The sequence below is a fragment of the Poecilia reticulata genome, linkage group LG23, assembly GCF_000633615.1.
Source record: "Poecilia reticulata strain Guanapo linkage group LG23, Guppy_female_1.0+MT, whole genome shotgun sequence".
In the NCBI taxonomy this organism is placed as follows: domain Eukaryota; kingdom Metazoa; phylum Chordata; class Actinopteri; order Cyprinodontiformes; family Poeciliidae; genus Poecilia; species Poecilia reticulata.
This window is the reverse complement of record NC_024353.1, coordinates 2,486,665-2,500,489: the sequence shown is the minus strand read 5'-3', so window position 1 is coordinate 2,500,489 and position 13,825 is coordinate 2,486,665. Positions and strand designations below refer to the sequence as shown.

Here is a 13,825-nt window from a genome sequence, read left to right as displayed (position 1 = left end):
ATTTTCTGTTTTATTACTGTTCTGAGATAACTAATTGAAATGTTAATTTTAATTTTGCAGTTTAAAAATTTATTCTGATTTATTGTTTGAAAATTGATCAGCAAAAGAAATTAATTTGGTGGTTTAATTAAAGCATTGGTTTATATTATATTATTAAATGTAAAAGTGTTATCCTCTAAAGGATGGCCTAGCTCTAGATGAGACAATACTTTTGTTCAAGTAGTCAAAAAATAGGAACTGGATCTCTTGGACGTTTTAAAACAGCCCACAGATTTCTGTACTCTTCCTAATGACAGAGAATATTTGGTTTCTGTGGAAACGTTGGGGTCTTGCTTCAATTTGAAAACAATTTGCGGGATTTGGAAATGTTTTTCTCTCCAACACATGTTTACAAGGGATCCGTTTCACCATTAAAAGGCTATATGATCAGTTTAACTTGGGACTAGATATCTAAAAGACACTAAATACAGTTTAAATTTATGTACTAGCAAGAATTTCCCAGATCTACCTCTCCCTCTCTGCGAAACAAGGCAATTCATGGTGCTTTACATGATGAAAGCATAAAACAAACAAGCAATAAACATGACTTTTTTTTTAATGTCATTAACAAAAATCATAGACTAGTGGAACTGCTTCTCCTCGTTTGGTTCTGATTCTGGGGATTCAGAACAGACTAGAACCAGAAGACCGGAATAGTGTGGAAGGTTGATAAAACAGTAGGTCTTTAAAGGGAACTTATAATACTAAATTCACATTTTGCACATTTTTGTTCTTCCATTTGGGTTGCTACTGCTTCTAAAAACAACCCAATTGCTTACAAAAAACACCCAGCAATTTTTTGGTAATAAGGTAAAGTTTTTTGGTGTCTGGAAAATCAGTCGTTTCAAAAACCTCCCGATTGCTAACTCACATTCGGCAGGCACTGCCTCGTTACCTAGCAACCTCAGCAAAGTCCAGCCTCGTTGCCTAGCAACCCAAGTCGGGCTCCAGCACGTTTGGCCAGCTGGTTTTACCGCTGAAGAAGACAAGTGTTTTGTTGTTGACCTACTATGGAAAAAAAAAACTTTTGTTGGATTGTTGTTGGCTGTGCAGGAGGCTCCACTTCTGCTTTTAAAGACGTGTAGTTGTATAATTGCGCTCAAATGTAATGAACATGTTTTGTTTTTTCAAAGAAGCACAATAGGTCACCTTTAATGTATTCTTTTGCTAAGCCATTCAGTAATTTATAAACCAGTACAAGTATTTTAAAGGCTGTTCTCCAAGCTTCAGGGAAGATGGAGAACGGGTGATGTGCTCTATCTTCCTAGTTTCCAGGTTGTTGATTAGAAGACAGAAAGAAAGGGAAGATTGGAAGAGATATACCAAAAAGAAGTGTGATAATTACATGGTGATGGTGTTTGTTTACAGGGATGACTGCATGAATTCAGATGTTTGATAGTGAGTGGGGGAAGATGATGAGATACTCAGACACTTGAGATTGTATTGTCTGCTTTCCTGATGTTTTATGATGCATTTTCTCTTAGTATCCTGCAGTTTTATTTGATGTATTCCTGAGTTTTGAGCAAATAGGCATGATTAATTTGGTAATCCACATACAAATTCTGTATAAGTATCAATATACTTAAACATAATGTTTAAGTAAATGCCAACCAAGTTGAATGTAGAGCTTTACAATTCAAAAAGTAGACAAAATGCAGCATTTCTTCTATTTTCTGAGATAGCAGCATTTTTCTGTTTCATTTGTATTTTTATGTATTTGTGTGTTTTTGAATTTCTCCAGGCATATGTTTGCAGTGCATTATGCGTTTGCACCAGCCGACCTCATAAGTTGATTTGTAAGTTGACTCTTACAAAGTTTAGCAATCTCTTTCATGTTAAACAAACAGCTTGGCTTGCAGACTTGAATTCTCCATTTTCAAGAAAATCTTAATCACTAGAAAACATTAGCAGCACGAACAGATGCTCTGCTGTCCAAGTTGTGATCAATTAAGTCGTAACAATACTTTCCCACCATTAGGTTCTTTCCCACAAGTCAAGAACCTGGCACACAGGCCATAAAGCTGGGTGAGGTCTCATGAGATGCTAAGGGAAACCCAACAGCAGCCAGGTTATTTAAGTATTTTATCAGATGTTTTTGGAATGTTTAACATCGTACAAACCACTAATATCATTTTTAACAACAGAGTTTTGTGTGCCGTTTTTGTTGTTTTCCTGGAAAGCTCCAGAGTTTTTTAATCACTTCCAGACTCAGATAAATTAAGCAACCAAAGTAAAAGACTTAAAAAAAAAAAAAAACTTATGGACATTGCCCTCCGTGTTCACACTCGTTTCTTCCAGTCTGTGATGGGTTTGGTTTCTCTTGTGTTTGTCTTTCCCAGCTCACAGGAAGTTAATTTTATTCTCTCTTTTGGCTCCTTGTCAATCATTTACAGGATCTCCTTGCAGTTAAACCAATCGCATGGCAGGAGAGGAATGTTGGACAGTGTTACATTTGTGTTTTTTCACAGGTTTTAGTATTTTTTCATTAGGTTCTTTAAAAATCTTTTAAATTGATAAACAACATCAAACAAAGGAATGCTCTATTTTTAGGGGGACAAGCCGGAGTGGAGAAGAGCTGCAGCTTTAGACCGTGACTTTATGTAATATAGAAATTAATAGAATTTCCAGGATTTAAAATGAGTTATCTATGTATTCTTCTGTTCTCAGTATTTGTTGGGTTCAGGTTCACGTGCTGCACATTGAAGGCAGATGATTGAATTGACTGTTAATTCTGTTAGTGAGTTAGTGGTTTATATCAAGCAGACATTTCCTCCTAACAAGGTTTAATGGCCCATGGTCAACGTTTTGAACTGCATAATGACCGACTTTGTTGCCTATTGTGGCAGTTCTATTTATTTATTTGCAGCTGAATTATTTTTAGCCCGATTCATAGATGGATCTCGTGAGGATGTTTTTTTTTTAATTATAGCAGATGGGTTTTTAACGGTGACACAAGAGTCACACTGTAGTTCTTAACATGAATACAGCAGCACTGACTGGACTTTTAATACATGCAGCTGCAGTAAACTGACACGGGTCTGTGTGAATATATGTACGTGCAAATCCACAAGTGTTGATAGATGTTCACATACTGCAGAGAGCACAAGCGATTTACTTATCCTTCAGATATATATAGGTGTGTGTTTGGTTGGTAGCTTAGTTGGAGTTTTGGTTGATAACTCCAACTAAGCAAATTGTTGGATAATTTTTGAGTTGGTCAGGTGGATGGTTGGATAATTTGTTGGTTTGATGGATGGGTTTAGGTAAAAGCCACATGAAGCAACGGGTGGAGCAAGAGAGGTGGAGAAGTAAGAGCAAACCCAACAAAACCTGTAAAAAGGCCCAGAATGCACTTTTTTTAAAATTACTGTTAGCTCTTTGTGATGGTTTTTATGAGAATTTGCTGCTATTGGGTTTTTACATGCAAATACTGGCGGAACATTAAAAAGTAAAGAGAAAAGATAAAGTTGGCTGAATTTAAAAACTGTGTTTTAAGAAGTAAATTCTGTATAAGAATAACTGACTCTGACTCGCACACCCAGGACGCATCACGCGATAAGAATGGTGTTTAATTCCTGGAGGACAGCTGGGCGTGCATCCCTTCTGGTTTATCATGGCGTAGTTTTGCAGCTCACACTATTCTATTACAGCCACATTTTGCTCATTTTAGTAACTTTAGCAGTTATTTTATGTGTCAGAGCTCTTATATAAGCAGCTGAGCTTATTTTCCTTTCAGGAAACAGTTGCAGGATGTGTGACACAAGCACATAGAAGCACCAACAGTCAGATAGTTTATCTTCACACAAATTACACATCAAATCATGAGGATTTTTGTCTACTTTGACCAACATACTACAGTTTTCAGTAACTCAAATTTGCTTCCATTACTTTTCTTTTCTTGGATTTTTTAATTAAAACCGCAATTAAAGGGTCTCTTTAAAGTGCTATTTTTAAAAAATGTGTGTATGTAAAATCAGCCTATGTTCTAAAAGGTCTCAAGAGTTCACACATTACCTCATTATGACATGATTTATCACCTCAGAAACCAACGTTTCACCTTTGTGTTTACAACACATCGAACCCGTTAACGCTGATCTGCCTGCTGCGGTCTTGGCTCTGCTGCTGCTCAACACTGATGTGGTTTTATTCCTCCTGCAGAACCAGGATTATCTCAGCACATTTCCAACCAGAGCTGAACACATTCATGAACCGTGCTGAGTAATGCTGAGTGCAGCATTGTGGCCCATTCATAAAAATATGCTTTTGTTGTGTGAGGGTGTGTGGTTGCAGGGGGCAGTGTTAGCTCTACGGATGGCGACATCTTTAAAAGCTGATCTGCTGCAGAAATGCTAAAGCAGGGTTTAGTTGTTGCCAACATGACAGGAATAACAAAACAATAAACTAAAACTTACTGGAAAAAAGTTTGACACAATTCCGATGAGCAAAATTAAAATCTTTGAAAATTTTTACTGATTTAGTAAAATTATCTTTTTTTTCTGTGTAACTTGTAACGCCTGCATTGCTTATTTAAGCAGAAGATAATAGTAGAAATCTCAAGAGGCAGAATGTTTGACTACAGCACCATCATGTGGTGATGTCTGGTTACTACAAAATGCTCAATTTTAGTAAAATTACTCCAGCTTCATTCCAGTTTTAACATTATTTGACTATATGGATCTTTTATCTGATAAATAATAGACAAAGTTTATTATTTGTCTATAATAATAAACTTTATTATTATAAAGTTTATTATTAAACTTTATAATAATAAAGTTTAGCCCTGAAAGTTGCAGCACCCAAACTTCTTGAGAAATGTAATCTAGATGCTTCCCAATCAACACATTTTCCACTCTTAACATATTCTTTCTTTTTATCTATTAAAGTTTCTAGAAAAAATTAAGCAACTAATGTGAAATAATCACACTGTAAAAGTTTAAAATGCATCTCACTGCTGTATTTGAGACAACTGATTGGGTCCGTCGTAATAAGCAATAAATCAATTAATCGCACAATAAATAAAGACAAACTCAATAATTTCCATTTGCATATTTTCTCTTTTTCTACCAAAAACTGGATGACAGAAGTCTTCAGTTTGGTGCTTTGGTCTGAATTAGCTCTTTTTTGAAGGACAGTTTTTTTTAGAGAGCATTCATAATTAATTTTATTTGTTGTTTCTGTTGTTTTGTTCATTTATTTTGGATATTTAAAATGTCTTCCACTATTTAAAATGTTCATTAGAATTTAGTTTATCTTAAAGAATATGTTCTTGCATTTTAATACCATCATCGTTATATTACTTGAAAATGATTTCAAAACAAAAATATTATTGTTTATTGCTGCCATTAATCTTAATAGAAATAGAACGGAGGAAAACGCAGCAAAGTCTTCTAAAATATGACTAATTAGAAGAACTGATTGGAAATGAAAGTATGACTAAAACACATAAATATGCATACTTACAAGCAAAAGTTGTGAAAAGAAACACCCATGAAGACATTTACAGACAGCTGCTGACGTAAACAAACGTCGGCTCATTTTTGACTCACATGGAGCGGCGGGTTGTTGTTGTTCAGATGGTCCTGACTGAGGGGCGACGCAGCAGGATGGCAGTCGAGTGACACTCCCTCTCGACATTCAGCATGACAAGCATATTTACAACCTGCAGAGAAATGAGTCTGCATTAGCTTAAAAGAGCATGAGAGCCAAAAACAATAAGGGAAAGATGTTATTTGTGAGCTTCACAGACATGCAGAATCAACGCATATGCAAATCCTCCATTGATATCGACGGCTCGTCGGTTGGGCTCCTAGATCCCATTTTGCAAATAAAGCCAACGTAATGCAAATTCTGAGATAAGCGAACTATAAAGAAGAAAAGGTTTCAAAATAAAATTCATCAGGACACACTAACATTATAACGATAATGTATAAACAGGAAGGATTTAAATGAAATAACTTAGACAATCAGCAGGAATGGAACAAATGATTAAGACAGACAAACGTTCCGAATGTTTTCTGTTTAAAAACAGGTGCATTCTGGGAAACTGAGTGCAGTATCGGTCCACAGATTGTTTTCATATCTGTTACATGGAAGGAAATATATACTGGGAGAGAATAAATGTGAAAAATACACATTATAGTTTTACAACAACTCCACTAAAATCAACAAGTGGCTACTAATACCTTTTAATTCAAAAGCTCTTTGATTTTAGTCAGTTAAATTATGCATAAACAAAAGTAATGTAGTAAACAGATAAAAACTTTTCAATCATAGTTTCTAAAGTCATATTTAATGTTTAATCTGTAAACTGCTAAGACAATAAGAAGAGTAATAACCGTATTGGAAAAATCATGTTATCTATTCTTAACAACATGCTTAAGCTAACTGACAATCGTAATGAATAATTATTGAAATTGTAACAAAAACAAAAGCTGTGGAAAAATATATATATTTATTCAAGTGAATACAAAATACAATAAAATAGTGGAAAAGCGTATTTTAATTGTATTCAACACGTGAAAATATAGATGCATATTGTCATAAAAATAAATTAAGTCATGAAATTTATATTGAATACTTTAATGGAAAAAAATGTAATTTTAATTTTTGAATTAAGTAAATAGTTAATAGTTAATCTATTTTATGGTAAAATTAATTAGGAATCCAATATGTGAATAAATAATGATGTTATATTAGTATTGTCAATATCATTCTCATAAACATTTTCTACAATGCATGTTATTAGTCCTTAATTAGTAAAAACATGCTTTAAAAACTCCTCAGTGATGATAAGTTATAGGAAGAAAGGTTCATTTGAAGTGTTTTGAAGAATTTCCAGTAATATCCTGTTTTCAGTCCAGTTTTCATCCTTAAAACTGAGAATTAAAACTAGATGCTAAAAACATTGGACAATGCCAACACTCTTAAAAACAAGAAGCAGTTTTTATTTATATTTCCTGACATTTATGCATTTACTTGTGAAAAATAAGCATCTGCAGCAATAAGATGATCTACATGCCACATAAACAGATGTTTTTAGGTTAAATCCCTTCATAAACACTCGGTTAAATCCCACAATCCTACCTGCCGACTTTTTCCTCATGTGCTGTCCAACTTTATCCGACAGTTTGCACATGGCTGCTCCCATCTCCCATCTTAAACACTGTTAGACCTCATCGTCATTGTTCATCACAAAGCTCGGCTCCTCGCTCTGCTGTCTGTCTGCCTCTGATCAGACCTCAGATGTGCGCAGCTGCCATTCTTCCCCTGTGTTGTTGTGCTGAGTGGGTGATTTAACAGTCAAATGGAGGCCACAGTGAGACGGACACAGACAGGGCAGGAGGGAGGAGGCGGCGGATGGACACAGCACTGCTGACTCAGTCATCTCCAGCAGCTCTCTCCTCACTTACGCAGTTTGTTGCAACTAAAACACGTCCGACTAACCCGGCTTCCAATCCGTCCATTCATCCGAACATCAGATCATCGACACGGATCCACTGTGGGAAACACAAAACCCTCTACACACAAACTATGGTCCAGAATAACGAGAAAGGTCTTATATGTTGTCTTTTAAACTCCACAACTTAGGTCAAGTTTCTTCTAGAAACTTCTCACAATAATTTGCTGTAATTTTGCCCCATTCCTCCTGACAGAGCCAAGTCAGGGTTTCAACTCTGTGTAGGCCTGTCGCAATAATCAATAAATCAATTAATCACACGATAATTTAAAACGAGCTCAATAATTTCCATTTGCATTATTTATTGTTTTTTGCTTTTCTTTAAAGCGATAAAGCAAAACACCCATGTTGCTGCCACCTTTGTACTACTTAATAAGGGATGCAGGTTAATCTAAAGTTGATTCATCTTATTGGTCAATTCAAAATTAATTGATAAGCGGCCATTTTCTTAAAATCCTGAGTTTTCCACAACATCAAGGACTAAATTACTCTAAATATTAAAATCTGAAAAGAAAATCATTAATTTTCAGCCTTATTTTATGTCAGTTTAAATACTGACTGAATAAACAGAAAGTTATGGTTTTCTCATAATGTTAAACATATTTATAAAATACAACAAAACAGCAACCGCTTAGGTTGCTGAATAAAAATATAAAAGATGAATAGAATATGTGAAACACTTTAATCCCCCATGAACAGAAATATAATCATTAACTCAAGATCTATCTTGCTTATTGGCGTCATATTTTTTTCATCACTTTACTTTTTTTTAATCCCCTCCGCTTTTCTGCCATCACATTCTCACCTTCATAGCTCCTCTCTCATTTTTTGCTGAGAAGTTGGCGCTGCTACGTCATGTAGCTCGGCTAAATTAGCGCTATTAAGGAGCTTATCGAGTGCTTATATCTCAAAACAACTTAAGGAACTTGTCGAGTGCTTATATTACTAAAGAAAAGCGCATACATAGCATCTTCCATCCCACACCGAACTCTGTTTGGACCATTTGTCTCTCCTGGTAAGAGGTGCGCCCTCCGCCATCTTTGTTTCTGCATCAACGGCTCCGCTTAAGGATGACCAGCGGCGTCCTCTGTTGGATGGCGGCCAAACTACAACACTAAAATAAGTATTTAATCGATTGGAACTAATTTTAAACTACTAAAATTATTACTAGATTAATAATTAATAATGAATTCTAAAAATAATACTTTTTTAATAATTAATCATTTAATCGACAACCATTGCTCAAAGGCATAATAACCTCTCTGGATGTAAACGTTTGAGCTTATAGTAATGATAAACTACTCAAATGAAACATGATCGGCATTCTGGCTCTTAGCAAAGAGAAATAACTTCATAAACCTAGCAGAACCAAAACAGGAAAAGATTAGTCTGATTTAATGTTGGACAGAGAGAAAAATGTGGGGATGTTGAAGCCTGTAACGCTTCGCAAAATGAATTATCTTAAATAATCTCTAGCATCAGAAAATTATGAGAGAAAGAACTATTTTTAATCTTTGGGCAAAAATATGCAACAATTGCTGCATGTTTTTGCTGTTAAGTCACAGTTTTTAATACTTAAAAAATGTTTTATTTGTGCTATAATGCTGCACTTAATACAGATTTAAAATGCATGATTCAGTTCCAGTGGAGCATTTCGCTTTTCCTCTCTTCCTCTTCCTCTTCCTCATCTTCACTCTATGGAGTCATAGTGCTGTCTCAGATAAAAGCTTCCTTGATGCTGCAAATCGATCAGACAATCAGCCTGACAGAGATGATGAGCCTCGACCAAAGAACGCCCCGACCTTTTCTTTTTTCAAATCTAGAAGACTAAATATAGAACTTGTTTGAATTTTGGCAACAGATGGGCAGATGTTTAGTGGCTTACTTAGACACATGAAATAAATTTACATTTTTCTGGACTGCAAAAGCATCCTCGTATGAGATTATGTTGAAATCAATTGGTGTATCATTTTCTACTTTGGATTAGATTTTAAAGAACCGAAAATACCTGATTTAAATATAGCCATAAAGTTTAAAGAAATTCATATTTATAATCTGAATTATAAATATTCAGATTATTTATAATTTATTATAATTTATATTTATTATAAATAAGCCATTATTATTACTACTAATATTTATTTTTGTTCATTTTTTATTCCATTATGTTTATTTAATTCTATTTTTTTTTATTAATTCAAATTTAAAATCCTACTATTATTAAACATTCTTAGTAATATTATTATCAATCTGTGACGTATCTAGTAGAAAAACTGTGTTGTAGTTCAAGTATCACCTTTTCCTCATGACTGTTTCCAGTGAGCTCTTATTGTGAAAGGATCAGCTCTGAGGTCAAACCCGTCAGACAGGACAGACTTTTTTTTTTTTTCTTTTTTTTTGTTAGGCGCGTGTCAAACATTTTTCTCTTTTGGCACCACGTCTCTAATTCAGTCTGTGTTTGCAGAGAGAGCAACAGAGAGGCTTCAGCTCCGCCAACATTTATTTACCTGCTGAGACGTTTCTGACCTCAAACTGAGACAAAATGGAGGAAAGTGGCTCTAAAACTGGAGCTGAAAATATACGTTTGATCTTTTACTGTAATTTTGTTTGATAAAGTTTGAAGATTCACTCATCAACACAGAAATGATCACATTAGATGTTACAGTTAAACATTGTGTTTATTAAATGAGACGTTGTTTTTTTCTACTTTAGGGGAATCCAAGAGATTATGAAACAATTGCACATTTGAGTGAGGTTTCCAGGCACCACATATTTACATATATTACATAAATAGACAGTTTTGTTCTTCGCTGTCCTGCATGACATCAGATAAAATTTTCTTGTTTTGTATCTGTTGAGCTACCAGATCTCTTTCTTTCTGCTAAATGCCAGAAAATGAATAAAACGTGTTTTTAGAGAAAATGTTTCCGCCTATCCAGGGATGAAAATGTTTCAAATATCTACTAAATTACCTTTAGGAAAAAAAAAATATTTCACTGTACCAACAAAATAATTGCAAAAAAAGATTTGCAGCATGATCTAATTGTTTCTAAAATAAACAACTGAAATTACTGATCTAAGCCTGTTAATTATTAAAGACATACTAATCAATGGTATTTATTGCTATTAGGAAAACAGCTGAGAGCATTAAATATATAACAATCATATCTTGCAGCACAAATGTTTGACCCCAATTTAGTTTGTTTGGTGGGGGAATTGGTTGACCTTTGACCTCTAAACTTTTATTAATATCTTCAAAACAAAAGCAGCACAAACATAGCAGAGTTGATGGACACCAGTTTTGTTTAATTCCACTATTATGGTTGACCTTTTGTGACCTTTGGATACATTTATTAATGTCTTTGAAATGATTGCGGCACAAACAAACATTTTAGCTACACAAACGCTTTGACACCAATTTCGCTTGGTTTGATAAACCTTTATAACTCAGGTATAACAAAACCCATAAAGATTTATATTAACATGCAAATACGCTGATTATTAAATATGGTATTTTTTAATTTTATGATGCAAATATTGTTTGAACCGAAGTTCTTTTTGTGAAAATCTTGCTGTATTCACACAGCAGCTACATGAAATTCAAACATGTTTTTGTTTGAAGCACAAAGACGACTGTTAGCATGTGAACAGGTGAATAAATGCTGCAGCCATCTGCTTTGTCCCAAGTCTTTTTCTAAGGTCCTTCTCTGCTTCCTATGTGCCTGAACATGAGCTGCAGTGTTTCTGGCACGCAATCAAACTTTGAGCTGCTCAGAATAAAAAGGGCAAAGCTATAATGTTATAAACAATCCTAAATACCTCCAAACAAGCAGATTATTCATTTCAATATAAAAAAACTTGTAAAAACAGTAACTCTTCTTCATGAATTTAACTTCATTGTTAATTTGCTACAAATTTTGCATTCCTTTCTTAACAAATTTGTTTCTTTTCTTAAGAAAGAAGCTAATTTGGAAGCGAAACAGCTTCATTCACTTCCTCCGCTGCAGTCGGAAAATCGACGTCATTGTTCATGATTTCTCCTTCTGCTCTCTGATTGGCCCGGTTGAAATTCTACCGGAAAGAATTGAAGTGAATGGGAGAAAGTCCCGACGGCTAGCCAAGCTAGTTTCTTACCAAAAGTAAAAATTCAACCAAATATCTTTAGTTTGGACACCGAGCACACCAGTTATGACCAAGAAAGTAATAAAAAAATATTTTTGGATTTTCCGCCGTCGAAACTCACCCGACTTTCTCCAAAGCGGACCAACTTCCAGACCCGCGGAGCGTCGCACCGCCTTCGGAAAGCGGCAGAAAAACCGGGATATTCCCCTCACCCTTCTCCCAAAGTATTCAACAAACCCCATCCGCCCCACACTCTGCTCGGATGTTTCCGCCTCCGAACGATAACTCCCGTCTACAGGCGCCCAGATCCGGAGAATCGTCCTCCCTGGGACGCTTCTCGGCCGGCGGCGTCGTCCGCAGTGATCCACCGGCTTTCTTTGCGGGTCATTATCTGTCCGTGGGGGCCGTGGAGCCAAACTGTCAGAGCCACTGAACAAACAAGACGCCGGCAGCTGACAGACGCCCACTGAGAGCCGGTGGAGTCGGATTATACCGAAGAGGTTCCGACAGTCAGCTCCGGTATTTCTCACAGAGGTTCAAAATGAAATTTAACGATGTGAAACCTCCGCACGGTTTGCGCTGAGGGAAGATTTACTGCGGATTTCCTCTAATAAAGTCAAAATTACAGATATAAGGGTTATGTTTTTCCATCCAAGATGCTTAGATGGATGTTTGAAGGATTAGTTTAATCCATTTGTAGATCTGCAAATAACGATTATTTCAGTAATCAATTACTCAATTGAATATTCGGACGATTAATTGATTAATTGGATACAAAATCAGCCACATTCTGTAGATTTTTCATTTAATTCTTTTTCTCTTTGTTTTAGGACTATACCAAGACAAAAATAAAAAATAATATTACAAATATAAAGATCAACGAGAATAAAGGTAGAATATTTTTAGAATAAAGTCATAATATCACAAGAATAAAATCATACACCCAAAAAATCATAATATTATAATAGAGTCCAAATAATACTAGAAGAAAGTCGCAATAATATAATTAAGTCAAAAAGTCATAAGACTAAAGTCATAATACTGACTTTATCATAAAGACTACATGATAATACAGTGGTATTACTGCGACTTTATTCTTGTATCCAGAGAATAAAGTCATAATATTAAGAGAATAAATTGGTATGAGGATAAAGTCAAAATAATACCAGAATAAAGTTGTAATAATATGAGAATGAAGTAATATTTTCAGAATGAAGTCAGAATATTAAGACTTTATTCTCAAAATTTAAACCAATGCTGTCAATGAGAGTTCAAAATGAAATCATTGTCTCATTAAAGAGACTTGATCCATGAAAATAAGAGTATACAGAGTGAGCCACAGCTCCGGTTTCCTGCAGAAATGCCTCTTGGCTAATGAACTCAGACTCTAATGCAACATTAAGGCCAATCAAACAAAGATCCCTGCTCTGTTTGCAGGTTTCTGTTACTGCACTTCATTGAGAAACAGACAAAGAACAAGAACCAAACAAAGAGAGAGGCCACCATTATCAGTCCTCACACTCAGAGGCACAAACACTGAAACAGGAGCTGCAAAACTCAAATGATTAAACAAATTCATTCAACTCATCACTGGGAAAAACATGGAGGATAAAGTTTAATATGTAAAGCTTTCATAACTGCAGTATAAAGAACATTGCTATGTCATACAAGACCTGCTTTACACTGCAAGAACACAACATCTAACCAAGTGTGTGTAAATATCTTAGTACACCTAAAATAAGACAAAACTAACTAACAAGTAGCTTCTTTATTAATAATATTGATTTTAAAAAGTTTTAGTTCTACTGACTTTTTTTTTCACTAAATGTAAAAAAGTCAGTGAGTGGAACTTTTCCTTAAACCAATATTAAGAAAGTATTGTCTTAAAACAAGCTCCTATTTCTTGCTGAAGTTACTTGTAAGTTAGTTTTGTCTTGCTTTAAGTGAACTAAGATATTTAATCTAGACAAAATCTTCTTGGTAAGATTTTGTGTTTTTGCAGTGCAGACCTTTGATTAATAGAAATGCATCAATCAGTTTTTGGTCTGATTCCAGTTTTTCAATTTATTAAAGCTCTAAACTAGCGGTAATTTCTGTATAATCTGTAAATCCTGGTTTATCTACAGCACAACTCATCTCAGAGGTTTTCTACAAGATTTTATAAAATTTTGAGTTGTGAGATTCATTTGAAAAAGGTAAATTTTTAAT

General features: G+C 34.8%; 1 protein-coding gene across 1 annotated transcript in view; it reads right to left on the bottom strand.

Moving 5' to 3' along the window:
• Window positions 1-13,825, bottom strand: part of rassf3 (Ras association domain family member 3) — a 53,133-nt gene that overhangs the window by 35,477 nt on the left and 3,831 nt on the right. The window contains exon 2 of the mRNA XM_008400493.2: window positions 5,586-5,698. Within this exon, the coding sequence (XP_008398715.1) occupies window positions 5,586-5,698 (113 nt within the window). The remainder of the gene's footprint in view (window positions 1-5,585; window positions 5,699-13,825) is intronic.